The sequence below is a fragment of the Portunus trituberculatus genome, unplaced genomic scaffold (assembly GCF_017591435.1).
Source record: "Portunus trituberculatus isolate SZX2019 unplaced genomic scaffold, ASM1759143v1 PGA_scaffold_471__1_contigs__length_61015, whole genome shotgun sequence".
Taxonomy (NCBI): Eukaryota; Metazoa; Arthropoda; class Malacostraca; order Decapoda; family Portunidae; genus Portunus; species Portunus trituberculatus.
In genome coordinates, this window is record NW_025541639.1 from 48,202 (window position 1) to 61,015 (window position 12,814).

The 12,814-nt window shown below is 43.8% G+C and overlaps 3 protein-coding genes across 3 annotated transcripts; 1 reads left to right on the plus strand and 2 right to left on the minus strand.

The window, feature by feature from the left end:
• Window positions 1–312: 312 nt before the first annotated feature.
• LOC123500694 (histone H3) lies at window positions 313–964 on the plus strand. The gene has a single exon (XM_045249343.1). It carries the CDS (start codon window positions 518–520, stop codon window positions 926–928), a length of 411 nt encoding a protein of 136 aa, XP_045105278.1. The 5' UTR covers window positions 313–517; the 3' UTR covers window positions 929–964.
• Window positions 965–1,804: 840 nt separating this feature from the next.
• LOC123500695 (histone H2B-like) lies at window positions 1,805–2,217 on the minus strand. Its single transcript, XM_045249344.1, has one exon. The coding sequence runs from the start codon at window positions 2,200–2,202 to the stop codon at window positions 1,831–1,833; it is 372 nt and encodes a 123-aa protein (XP_045105279.1). The 5' UTR covers window positions 2,203–2,217; the 3' UTR covers window positions 1,805–1,830.
• A 10,198-nt stretch (window positions 2,218–12,415) lies between these two features.
• Window positions 12,416–12,754, minus strand: LOC123500696 (histone H4). Its single transcript, XM_045249345.1, has one exon. The coding sequence runs from the start codon at window positions 12,737–12,739 to the stop codon at window positions 12,428–12,430; it is 312 nt and encodes a 103-aa protein (XP_045105280.1). The 5' UTR covers window positions 12,740–12,754; the 3' UTR covers window positions 12,416–12,427.
• Between the last annotated feature and the right edge of the window lie 60 nt (window positions 12,755–12,814).

A 12,814-nucleotide genomic window follows, 5' to 3' on the forward strand; every position in this document is an offset into this window, starting at 1 on the left:
CGCGCGCGAAAATCACTCCATTTTCTAATTTTGCGATTTATGCACATATCCGGTAAAATCATGTAAACGAAAAAAAAAAAAAAAAAAACGTCTAGAATTGTCGGTGGGATCCTTCTGTCTCTCTCTCTCTCTCTCTCTCTCTCTCTCTCTCTCTCTCTCTCTCTCTCTCTGTCTCTCTCTCTGTGTGTGTGTGTGTGTGTGTGTGTGTGTGTGTGTGTGTGTGTGTGTGTGTTTGTTTGTGTTTTTTTTTTTTTTTTTTTTTTTTTCTTTTTTTTCTCTTTTCTCCCTCTCGCCTGCCTCAATTTCTTTGAGTTACCCATGACATGTTGTTATGGTTAGGAGGGGGAGGGGGGAGTTTTCTGTGGTTGTCGAACACTCTTACGTCATTCCCGTCCAATCGTAAGGCAAGGTTGGGCCCCGGCAAACCGTATTTAAAGAAGTGCCAGCCTAAGCGCTCAACTCGCCCAACTGTTCGTTCCGAGCGGCAGTAACTTACTTACTTCCTTACTTACTCACCATGGCACGTACTAAGCAAACGGCCCGCAAGTCCACCGGTGGCAAGGCGCCCCGCAAGCAGCTTGCCACGAAGGCAGCTCGCAAATCTGCTCCTGCCACTGGAGGTGTCAAGAAGCCCCACCGTTACAGGCCAGGAACCGTGGCCCTCCGTGAGATCCGCCGTTATCAGAAGAGCACCGAACTGCTTATCAGGAAGCTGCCTTTCCAGCGCTTGGTGCGTGAAATTGCCCAGGATTTCAAGACTGACCTCCGCTTCCAGTCCTCCGCTGTCATGGCCCTCCAGGAAGCTTCCGAGGCTTATCTCGTGGGTCTCTTTGAAGACACTAACCTGTGCGCCATCCACGCCAAGCGTGTCACTATCATGCCCAAGGACATCCAGCTGGCTCGTCGAATCCGTGGCGAGCGTGCCTAATAAGTGTGTCATCCAAGGCAAGCAAGCAACAACAAACAATATCTAGGCCCTCTTCAGGGCCAAAGGTGCTTTATCTAAAGAGAATAATATTACATAGACCATGAATGGGTTGGCTTTGATCCGTATGGTCGAGCGATTTCCCTGATTAGAAGACTTTTTTTTCTCTCTCTCTCTCTCTCTCTCTCTCTTTTTTTCTCTCTCAACCTTCCTCTCTGTGTCTAGGATCCGATATTCCATGTGCATGTTTCTGATCAGTAGTATGTCGGTGGCCGATGGAGAATGACTGCTTTCCCCTCCAATCTGATTTGTAGATATATTGATTGATTGATTCACTGCAATTCAGTCAAGAAAACAAAGAAAGAAAGAAATAAAGAAAAAAAAAAAAAAAAAAAAAAAGGAGCGAAGATTCATGTTACAAGCTATAATAACTGTGTGCTTCCTGAGCTTTGTGTGATGAAAAACGTTATGTTACTGAAATAGGAGGTATCATCATCATCATTAATCAAGAAGAAGAAGAGCATGAATGCACCCACCCTCCAAAGCCTGCCTGCCGTGATTAGTATCGTACGTACGCTTAATCATCACCATACTACTATACTACTACTACTACTACTACTACTACTACTACTACTACTACTGCTGCTGTTGTGCAGTGGATGATGGATCTCTTTGCTCTGACTCGGTTGCGAGCCTCATTAATGACGAGCCAGCCATCTAGCTCATCCATATCCATCCATCCGGCTCTGGTGCACCAGCGGCGACCACCATCCACACTTGTCTATATTGTGTCTCCTTTTTTTATTCAGGTGTGGCTCCTATGGAGCCGGGTAGGGTTTGAATACTGTCTGACAGCAGTTGCTCTTTTTTCTTCTTTCCCCCCTTCTAGCTGACTGACAGTTAGTTTACTTGGAGGAGGTGTACTTGGTGACAGCCTTGGTGCCCTCAGAGACGGCGTGCTTTGCCAGTTCGCCGGGCAGAAGGAGACGGACGGCAGTCTGGATCTCCCGGCTGGTGATGGTGGAGCGCTTGTTGTAGTGTGCCAGGCGGGATGCCTCGGCAGCGATGCGCTCGAAAATGTCGTTCACGAAAGAGTTCATGATTGACATAGCCTTGGAGGACACGCCAGTGTCGGGGTGGACCTGCTTGAGCACCTTGTAGATGTAGATGGAGTAGCTTTCCTTCCTCCTCCGCTTCTTCTTCTTGTCCCCTTTGGCTATGGCCTTCTGAGCCTTGCTAGCCTTCTTGGCAGCCTTTCCTGATGCTTTGGGAGGCATGGTAGTAACGGCGTCGTTCAACTTGCGAAGAGTTGTGTTGTGTTGCACAGTAACAGTAACAGTAAGGGTGGGATAGATAGTGGGGGGGAAATAAGAGATGAGTGGAAGAAAATAGTGGGGGTGAAAAGAGAAGAAATATAGTGGTAGAAAGTAAAGTTGGCGGGCGAACTGCCTTGCTGATCTTTCAATGTGTTTTCTGTTTTAGCCAGTCAGCTGTCGGGGTTGCTCAGCGATGTTTGATCTTCAGTAGGGAGCGGAGTTGAAGCTTGGGTTTTTTGCATCTTTGTTTTATAAGTTTATTATAAGTTTATTGTAAGTTTAGTTGGGAGAATTTTTCTGGGTTGTTGGTGTTGTTAAGTGTAAATAGGATCTGGTGATTCGCTTGAAAGGTTGTTTATAGGTTTTCTGAACCATGGGTGATCTTTGTTGTGTTCGTGTTCTTGTATGATATTGTTGAATGTGATGTCTCTGAGTGTGTATGTAAGTGTGTGTAGTGTTTTGTTTCCTCTGTTGAACAGTGTGATGTTGATGGGTGTTATATTGGCAAGTGTGTGCAGCTCTTCGGTGGTGTGATTGTATGGATGCCTGATGTCGAAAGCAAATCGGAGTGCTTTGTTTTGTTTCTTTTGTAATTTATTTACTTGGAATTTAGATAGTGCGTTGAGGGCGTAAGCAGGATATGTTAGAATTGGGAGCACGCACGCTTTTACTAGGTGTAGTTTTATGTTGTTGTTTAGTGTTTGAAAACGTCTCATGGTGTTGATGGCTATCTGGGCTTTTCTTGTTATTTCATGGACATGTTTCGCGTAACCGCTTCTACCAAGTGTGAGTCCTAATACTTTTGCCTCTGATGCATATGGTATGTTGTTTCCATTTATGTTAACTGGTTTTAGATTTCTTGATGCTATGGGGAGGAGTGTGAATTTCTGCGTGTTTGTTTTAATTTTCCATTTATGTTCAAAGGTGTTGATGTTTTGGCAAACATGTTCTTGGACTTCCCAGCGTATGTGATGATTTGTGTTATGTCGTCTGCGTATATAATGTGTGTGCTGTCTGTGATAGGTGTAGGTGTGTCTTGTGTGTATAGTATGTATAGAGTAGGCGAGATTGAGCTTCCTTGAGGTACCCCGCTGAGTAGTTGGAATGGTGGGCCTGTGTAGCTGTGTAGAGATATGGCTGCTGTGCGATTGTCTAGAAAGCTACACAGTAATTTTTTTAAGTAGCGATGGCATGTTGATTTTGAATTTTAATCCCTTTTGCCATACCTTATCGAAAGTTTTTGACACATCTCGGAGAGCTATGCAACATTGCTTTCTCTCCGCGAGTGTTTTGCCTAATACTTCTGTTAGGGTAGCGGTTGCTGTGTCTGTGGAGCGAGCGGGGCGGAATCCATGCTGTGTATTGGGAAGGATGGTATTGGTTTCGAGGTATGTGCGTGTTCTCTTGTTTATGATTTTCTCGTATATTTTTCCCGGGACTTCAAGGAGGGAGATGGGGCGGTAATTGATGGGATCTGTGGTGTTTTTGCCTGGTTTTGGTAGTAGTATTAGTTTGGCATGTTTAAAGGGGCGGGGGAAGTAACCCATAGAGAGGGAGATATTTAGTAATTTAGTGTATCATTCAAGAGCTACTTCTGGTAGGTGTTGGAGTATTGTTTTGTTTATTTTTGTTTCGCCTGGGGTGTTATTCTTTAATGTTTTGATGGTTTGTTTGATGTCGTGGGGTGTGATGTGTTGTGTGTAGTAGTTGTCTGTGTTGAGTCTGTGTGGGTCGCCTTGTTTATATGGATGTATTTGTTCTGCGTGCCAGTTATAGTATTCGTCCACCATATTTTCTGTTGATTGGTCATATTGTTGATTTTCTTGTGGGCTTATTCTGAAGACATTCCTCCATATCTCTCTGAAAATAACCTCCTTGTCTTCAGGTTTAAAATTTTCTGGTTGTTGTTAATTATGTAAGGTGTGGGAGTGGATGGATTGCCTTTTAATATTTTAATGTTGTGCCAGAATTTTTGGGGTCTGGAGTGGAGAGTGTTGAGTGATTTTATTTTGTTTTCCCAGTTAACTCTGTTTTGTGTTTTGCATTCCTCGGTTAAGTATTGTCTGATCTTTTTGTAGGCAATATATGTTGTGTATGTCCATCCTTGTAATAGGCTGTTGTTGAGTAGTCTTTTTGCCCAGAATTGTAGTTCTTTAATTTTGTTGTTGTAGATTGGTTTTACAATAGTCTTTTTGTTGGAAGTGGGGATGGCTTGTGTCATGGAATATTTTATTGCGTTGATCCACTGTTCTATAGAGGAGTCTAGTGTGTTTTGTGTGATGTCTGGTTGCGTGTTTATGTCTTGTGTTTTTAAAGTGGCTATTTCCTGAATTTTTTTCCCAGTCTGCTTTGTGTATGTTATATGTTGGAGATGAGTGTTTGTGTATGGGTTGTGATGTGATGGTGATGATGATGGGGAGGTGATCAGAAGGGGTGGTAGGTCCTTGTTGGGTGTGTATGTTGTGGTATGTGTGACTGTTGGCGAATATAGTGTCTGGTGTGGTGGCTGCGTTGTGGGAGAGGTAGGTGGGGAAGTTGGGGCTTAAGTGTTGTAACTGGTTAATTTGTACCATCTTCATGAGTGATTTCCCTACTGTGTTGCTTGGTCTGTTGTCAAGTGATGGGTGATGAGCATTCAGGTCGCCAATGATATATGTGGGTTGTGATTGTTTGGCTAGGGTGTGGAAATCTGTGAATGGTAGGTAGGGGCGTCTCGGGGGGAGGTACGTGGTGGCTATATTGATTGGTCCCGTGCTGGTGTCTAATGTAATCTGTAGTATATCTGTGTCGAAGTTGTCTTTTAGTGTGTGTCTTATGTTGTTCTTGATGAGGATGGCAGATCCATCGTGTGGTTCTCCAGATGAGTTGATGGTGTATGTGTGGTATGTGTGTAGTTTTATGTGTTCGTTTTGTGGCAGGCCTTGACTGTTTAGCAGTAGTACATCGGGATTTAATTCCCTGTATAGGTTTGATAGTGTGTTTTTGTTGGTTTTCCAGGTGTGTACGTTGTGCTGTAATATGGTGATTGTGTGTCTGTTATTCATAGTGTTTTGTTTGTATCTGTTGGTGTTGAATGTGGTGTGTTTTGTGTGAATGAGTTTATTTGTTTGTGGTACGGGTTACTTTTTTCTGGGTGTTGCTTTCTTGCTCTACACCACAGCGGATCTTATTAAAGCTGGCAGTGTCCAAGGTAGTCCACACCCCTGAAAGATTGATTTTGTTGTTAGCGATCAGATTGAGGATTTCATTGTCTGAGTATGCTGTAGAGGTGTACGTAAATTTATATATTCCCTTTTTTATGTTATTCTTGATCTCGGTTGGTTCCGGTTCATCTGGCCATCCAACTGTTCTTTTGGTTATTAATTTTATTCCAATATTTTTACCTTGGATTTTTTGTGTGGGTGTAGGTTGTGTTAGTGTCTTTGTTGCTGGAGCTTGTGTTGTGACTAGTGTGTCATCATTCTCATCCTCAACTTCGTCAACTTCTATTTCTTCTTCTTTTTCTGCATCGGGTTCATTGGCGTCCTGATCCTCAGTGGTTTTTATTTTGCAGTCTGCCGACAGGCTTAGGATATTTTGTGATGGAGGGTTGGGTGGAAGGTTTAGTGCAGGTAAGTTGTTAAGTTTAAATAGTCTGTTTAGTTCATCATTGTAAGATCCCGGATTGGCCATGTTGTGTATGTATGAATGGAGGATGCATGTTAGGATCTTTGTGGCTGTGTCATTATCGATGTTGATGTTGTGTGTGGTTGTGCTGCTGGAGGTGGGGGCATTTTGTGTAGCCTGACTGTAAGTTTTGCCACTGTTTTTGTTTTGTTTCCTCTTGTCTTCTTTGATCTTTTTTCTCAACGGGCAAGAACGGTTCTTTTGCTCGCATTTCTGGAGGAAGGATGGGCTCGAAGCCCGCCTCTTGCAATGTTTGGTTGCATTCCTTTTCAAAGATGTTGTCAGTGTCCTCATCAGAACGGGTGAGGATGATGAAGGAGTCCGGGGTTACGATGATGCGTGTCGCGTAGATCAGGTGCTCCGAGAGGGCGCGTAGAAGCTGCAATTTTGACTGGTTGTTGGGGTGAGGGTGTTTGATCCGGACCCTCGCCATGGTTGCATGGGTGTCTTAGTGTTGTAGGGTGTTGGTGTGTATGTGTGTGTGTGTGTGTGTGTGTGAGTAAATAGTGGTTGCGGTGCAGGGTGTAGGTGTGTGTGTGAAGCCGTGAGCAGATAGTGGTAGTGATGTGTGTGGTAAAAAGAATCCTACAAGGGGCCGAAGCCCGACATACGACCCAGCTAGTGGATAAAAAAATGAAGGAGCCTGCCTATGCAGACCAGTTTAGTGACCCGATCACTAGTGACCGTCGCAACCACCCTGGACTGCACCTAACTCTATCCCGAGCTTGTTGCCCAACCTAACCTGCTGGTTTAAGGCAGCCCTCTAAGGGCCTCCCTCACGCGTATAGCCTTGGGGTTCACCTTCGCCAGCAGGCGGACACTAAGGCAGAAAAGGAAATTTGGTGGTAGAGAAAGATCGTTTGTCTAAAACAAACTAAGGTGAGCTAGGCTGCTCAGTTGTCTGTAATCCCTTTCAGCTCTTTAAGGTTCACAAACAGTAAACTTGTAACAAGTTTAGGTGGTCACCCAACCAGGGGCTGACCGAGCCCGGCGCAGCAACCCAGATTGGTTTCAGCCTATCCGCTCCGTGGGAGACGGTGAACCGACCAATGAGGAGACAGGTTGGGTGTTCTTCTCGGCTTCGCTGGGGAGATGCAGAGAGGTACGTCCGAACTGTGCAACTGCTTGCAGAGAACTCGTTGAGTGTTGTTTTTGTGTTGCATCTCTATCTCTATATTTATAGAAAAGATGGGTGAAGGAAGAATAATATGAGTACAAGAGGATAGTGAGAAATAATGAAAGAAGTATAAGATTAAAGATGGTGGGCTGTCCACCTTGCTATTTTACTTAATTGATGTTATACTGTGGTATAGCTCCCCGCATGTTTGTTTTGTAATTTATTTTTCTTCATTTTGATTTTATCATCATATCAATTTATACATTTATGTTTATTATGGCTTCATGTGATGGCGCGGGCCGCGACTGTACTCCCTGTTACACCGTAGGCGAGTCGAGAGAGACTCTTCCACTGCTCCCTCGTCGACACCACACAACTCTTACCCCCTACAGGTAGGTCCCCGGGTGTCGGCGACTCAGGATGAGGTGCAACCCCCTCCCCATCTACCGCTAGCTGGGGGCCAGCAAGCCCTACCAGTGGCCAGTACCCCTCGGCTGTGAGGTACGGTGTAGTGAACACCGGCGTGGCATACCGCCTCGCCGCCGACTCAGGGCGCGGAGTGGGGAGAGAGGAGCCCAGCTACGAGTCCCGTGTGAAGCATGTGTGTGTGTGTGTGTTGTTTAGTGTGTTGGAGTTACATAATATTCTTTCCTTTTTCAGATGCCCCGTGTGTGCTGAGTTTTTTTATTTGGCCATCTTCAGGAATACAGTGAGTAAAGGTAAGTGTTTTAAGGTGAGTATGTTTCCTTATTTTTCGATTTGTTAATAGATTGGGGTGGGTGTTGTTTTGCATGCCTGTAGGCTGCTAGGGAAATCACGGTGGTATTTTACTATTTGATCTGAGTTGTCTTTTAGGGTTTGATAGATTGGTAGGTTCAACTCTTCATTTTTTTCCCAAATTGTCTTTGCTCTGTAGTGTAGACATATATTGAGAGGTGTTGTTTTGGTGTGTATGTGTATTTGTCCTGTTGTCATGGTGTAAGGGTGTTCCTGGTTTGTGGCAAATCTTAGTGCTTTGTTTTGAACTTTTTGAAGTTTGCTAATTAGTTTTTGTTCATTGTGTGTATAGGGATTGGAGGGTAATCAAGTATTGGCAGTATTAGTGCTTTAACTAAGTGTATTTTTATTTTCTCTGGCATGTTGTGTAGCTTGTAGAGTTTTTGTAGTGATGCAATTGCTATATTTTTACGCTCCTGTATATGTTTGTAGTAGCCACCTGTAGTTATGGTTAGACCAAGACATTTGCCGGTACTTTTAAATTCAATTTCTTCTTCGTTAATTATGAGTGGAAAGGTAAGTTTTGCTCTAAGGTGCAGAGGGGTGAATTTATTAACATTGGTTTTTATTTTCCAGTTTCTTTCGTAGTTATTAATTGCTGTTATTGCTCTTTCTGTTTTTATGTTGAGCATGTTCTTGGACCTCCCTGGGTAGCCAATTATTTGTGTTATGTCGTCTGCGAAACTGATGTTAAGGGTTTGTATGGGGTGTTGAATATCATTGGTGTAAATTGTGAAGAGTGTTGGTGACAGAATACTCCCTTGTGGTACACCGCAGTTTAAATTAAATGTAGGACCAATGTAATTATTAACTTTAATGGATGCTGTGCGATCAGTTAAAAAGTCGCATAAAATTTTTACTATTGTAATAGGGAGTTGTAGTTGTAGGATTTTATGCTTAAGACCGAGGTGCCAGACTTGATCAAAAGCTTTAGCTATGTCTCTGAGGATGACTTGGCACTGGCCTTTATCTGATTTATTGTGTGCTATTTGTTTTGTGATGACTGCTAGTGCTTGTGTGGTGCCTCTATTACTACGAAAACCGAACTGGTAAGTGTTATATAAGTTATTAATTTCTAGGTGTGTTTTTAGCCTTGTATTTATCACTCGCTCAAGGATTTTGCCTGGTACTTCTAATAGCGTTATTGGTCTGTAATTTTAAGCCTGTTGTGGGGATTTATTTTGTTTAGGGATTAGTCTGATGATTCCGTTTTTCCACTTGTCGGGAAAATAGCCTGCTGAGATAGTGCTGTTGAATAATTCTGTTAGTCTAATTATTGCTGTGTCTGGTAGGTGTGTTAGGATTGTTTTATTAATTCCACTTCGCCCCGGGCTAGTTCTTTTTAGCTGTTTTATGATGTTTTTTTTTTATTTCTTCTGAGGTTATTGTCGTGTCAATGTGTTGTGTGTTGAGTCTGGTAATGTCAGAGTTATTGTAGGGAATTGTTCTCTGGATGTCATTTCTGATGTTTTGTAAGACAATCTCATTTTCCATGTGATCTTCCTCTCCATCTTCCTCTCCACTAAAGATTCCTTGCCAGTATTCTCTGTGTACTTCCTCTTTTTCTCTGTCGGTGTATACTTTGTTGTTATGTTTGTTCTTAATGTAGTGGGGTTCGTTCTCTTCGTTGCCTGTCAGTAGTTTAATTTTCTTCCAGAATGTTGTAGGGTCTTTGTAAGTGCTCGAAACTTCATTTATTAATATGTACCAGTGTTCTCTATTTTCCTGTATTAAAGCTTCGTGTAGTTGTGTTTGTAGTTGTTTGTAGTATCTGTAATTCTGATAGGACCAACCGTGTGCACGTGAGTAAGTCTGTAGTTCTGTAAAAAGTTTCTTAAGTAGTTTTGTAGTATCTGTGTGTTTGGGTGATGGTAGGCGTTTGTAGCGTGTAGTGGGTATGGCTTGTTGTATAGCTTGCTCTATTGCCTGGTGCCAGTTTTCAGTAGCAGTGTCTATTGTTTCAAGTGATTCTTCATGTAGTGTGTTTGTGTGTAGTGTGTTGGTGACATGTCCTTTAAATGTTTCCCAATTTGCTTTATTGTAGTTGGGTCTTGGTGGAGCTGGAATAAGTATAGGGCTGTGGCTATTGTGTAAATTATTGGAATGTGATCGCTTGTGGTGAGGGTCCTTCTACTGCATGTGTGTTGTGGTATGTGCGGTGGTTTGTAAGTATAATGTCTGGTGTTGTGCTTCTTCTGTGTGTATAATAAGTGTTGCACCCGACTTCAAGAGTGTCATGTATGTAAGCAATCCTGCTCAGGATCGCGAGTCGCCGCAAGAGCCAGCCTCCAGGTTGGGCGTTACGTGTTACGCGCTGATCCGATCTTCCTTTTATATAGAGGAAACGAGCCCGCCGAAGAACAGATAACGCACAACACACCGACTCGCTCCCGCAGCTGACGGAGTTTTACTTGCTAATAATACCACTACTACTTGTTAATCCCACCTACTACCACTACTACTACTGCTCGCCATGTCCGGACGCGGCAAAGGAGGAAAGGTGAAGGGAAAGTCAAAGTCCCGTTCCAGCCGTGCTGGACTCCAGTTCCCAGTCGGCAGGATTCATCGCCTCATGAGGAAGGGCAACTACGCCGAGCGAGTGGGGCTGGCGCCCCCGTGTACCTTGCAGCGGTCATGGAGTACCTGGCCGCCGAAGTCCTCGAGCTTGCCGGCAAAGCCGCCCGCGACAACAAGAAGAATCGCATCATCCCACGTCACCTGCAGCTGGCCATCTGGAACGACGAGGAACTTAACAAGCTCCTCTCTGGGGTCACCATTGCACAGGGTGGCGTGCTGCCAAACATTCAGGATGTGCTCCTTCCCAAGAAGACCGAGAAGAAGTAAATCCCTCTCCTCCTCAATATCATCAATAACAAGTATATATATCCGGCTCCTCTTCGGAGCCACACATTGACACATCTAGAGAATTGAATAGACTATAGTGTTAACAATGATATTAATAATAATGATGGTATATATATATATATATATATATATATATATATATAATGATATAAATGCTAATGGTAGAATATTTTTCTCTAATGGTAGAAGTTTTTCTCTATTTTTTGTTCCGGCCTGCAGCGCTGCAAAAAAAAAAAAAAAAAAAAAAAAAAAAACCTTGCGCTGATCAAATTATGGGATTAGAGCCCGTGTATCAATGAGGACCTTGCTTCCTGCACACGCCCCTCTGTCTTGCTCTCTTGCTTCCCTCCTGGCTGGTAGGTAGCTAGCAGGACAGGGATCAATTAACGCGGTCGGTCACTTTGACCTGTGATCTCACTCGGCAGTCATCCAAGAGATGTGGATTAAACGTTGTCAAGTATTGCTGCGTTTGCAAAAAAAAAAAAAAAAAAAAAATGCGAAATATGTTCAAAGATAAACAAAAAGCTTACTCCAACTTGCCTTTTTTTTTTTTTTCATTTTCTTTTACAGCATCACAATGTATAATACAACACCGTTCAATTACCAAGTTTTAAGTACCTACCTGACTTAAGGTGCGTATTGGTGCGTGCAAGTGTCCCCCCTCTCTTGCTTCCCTCCTGGCTGGTAGGTGGTAGGTAGGGACAGGGAGTGAGTGAGTGACCCATGGATTAACGCGTTCACTTTGACCTGTGATCTCACTTGGGGGTCATCCCCGAGAGGGGAGGGCGCGCGGATCAAACGATGTCAAGTATTGCTGTGTTTGTTTGCAAAAACAATGCAAAATATATGTAAAGATAAACAGAAACTCTCTCCAACTTTTTTTGTTCTTTACCGTTCAATTACCAAGTATTAAGTACCTACCTGACTTAAGGTGCGTATTGGTACGTACAAGTGTGACAGCGCTGCAGGCCGGAAAACTCCCGGCAGGAAAAAAACAATAAATAAAAAAAAAAAAGACCTCCATACAAGTAAGTGGTCAGACCATAGTGGATAAGGTGGTGGACGTGGGATCGGGCAGACAGACAGACGTTCACGCGTCGGCTCGAAAGAATCACACCATACACCGTTTTGAAGGTATGTCAGTCGGCGAGGGGGATTTAATGAAAGGTACCTACCTACATGTCACCGCGGTACCCAGGTTCTATCTAGGTGGCTACACCAAATATGATGATGATGATGCGCTTCGGTGTTGATATGGACCCTTGTATGGGTACCACTATAAAGAAATAAAATTGCCTGCGCCACTAATGGGCGGAAACTTCACAAAGAAAGAAACAAACAAACAAACAGCACCTGTAGCAGCGGTTGGTGTCTGACCTCACATCACTTAGTTGATAATTCTTTCTCTCTCATTTGATTTACCTTTGAGTGATAAAACAAAGAGGAAAACAAATAGAAAAAAAGGGAAAATAAATGAAGAAAGAAAGAAAGAAAAGGAAAAAAACACACACACACACACACACACACACACACACACACACACACACACACACACACAACATTGTAATAATGACATAAAGAGTAGAGACAACACTTTTACTTGGAACAACCATAGTCTTAGTAGTGTTAGTCTATAACTTTTCCTTCTCTTCATTTGTGTGGACCTATAAAAGGTCCGGGATATGTTGACTCTTTTCTTATGGTGTTTTTGCAGTTCATGTTGTCGACACCAAATTCGAGACAGACCGACCGACTCCAGATTTAACCGCCAAATCCGTAGAGGGTACGTCCCTGACGCTTGAGGGCGTAGACGACGTCCATGGCAGTGACTGTCTTGCGCTTGGCGTGCTCGGTGTAGGTGACGGCATCCCTGATGACGTTCTCGAGGAACACCTTTAGCACCCCACGAGTCTCCTCGTAGATGAGACCGGAGATGCGCTTGACGCCGCCTCGGCGAGCCAACCGACGGATAGCGGGCTTGGTGATGCCCTGGATGTTGTCACGCAGAACCTTACGGTGACGCTTGGCTCCTCCCTTTCCAAGTCCCTTGCCTCCCTTGCCGCGGCCAGTCATGGTGACAGATGATGAGGCGCTGCTGAGAGTAGTAGTAGTGATACGACGTCTCGCTCACGAGTGTGACTCGCATTT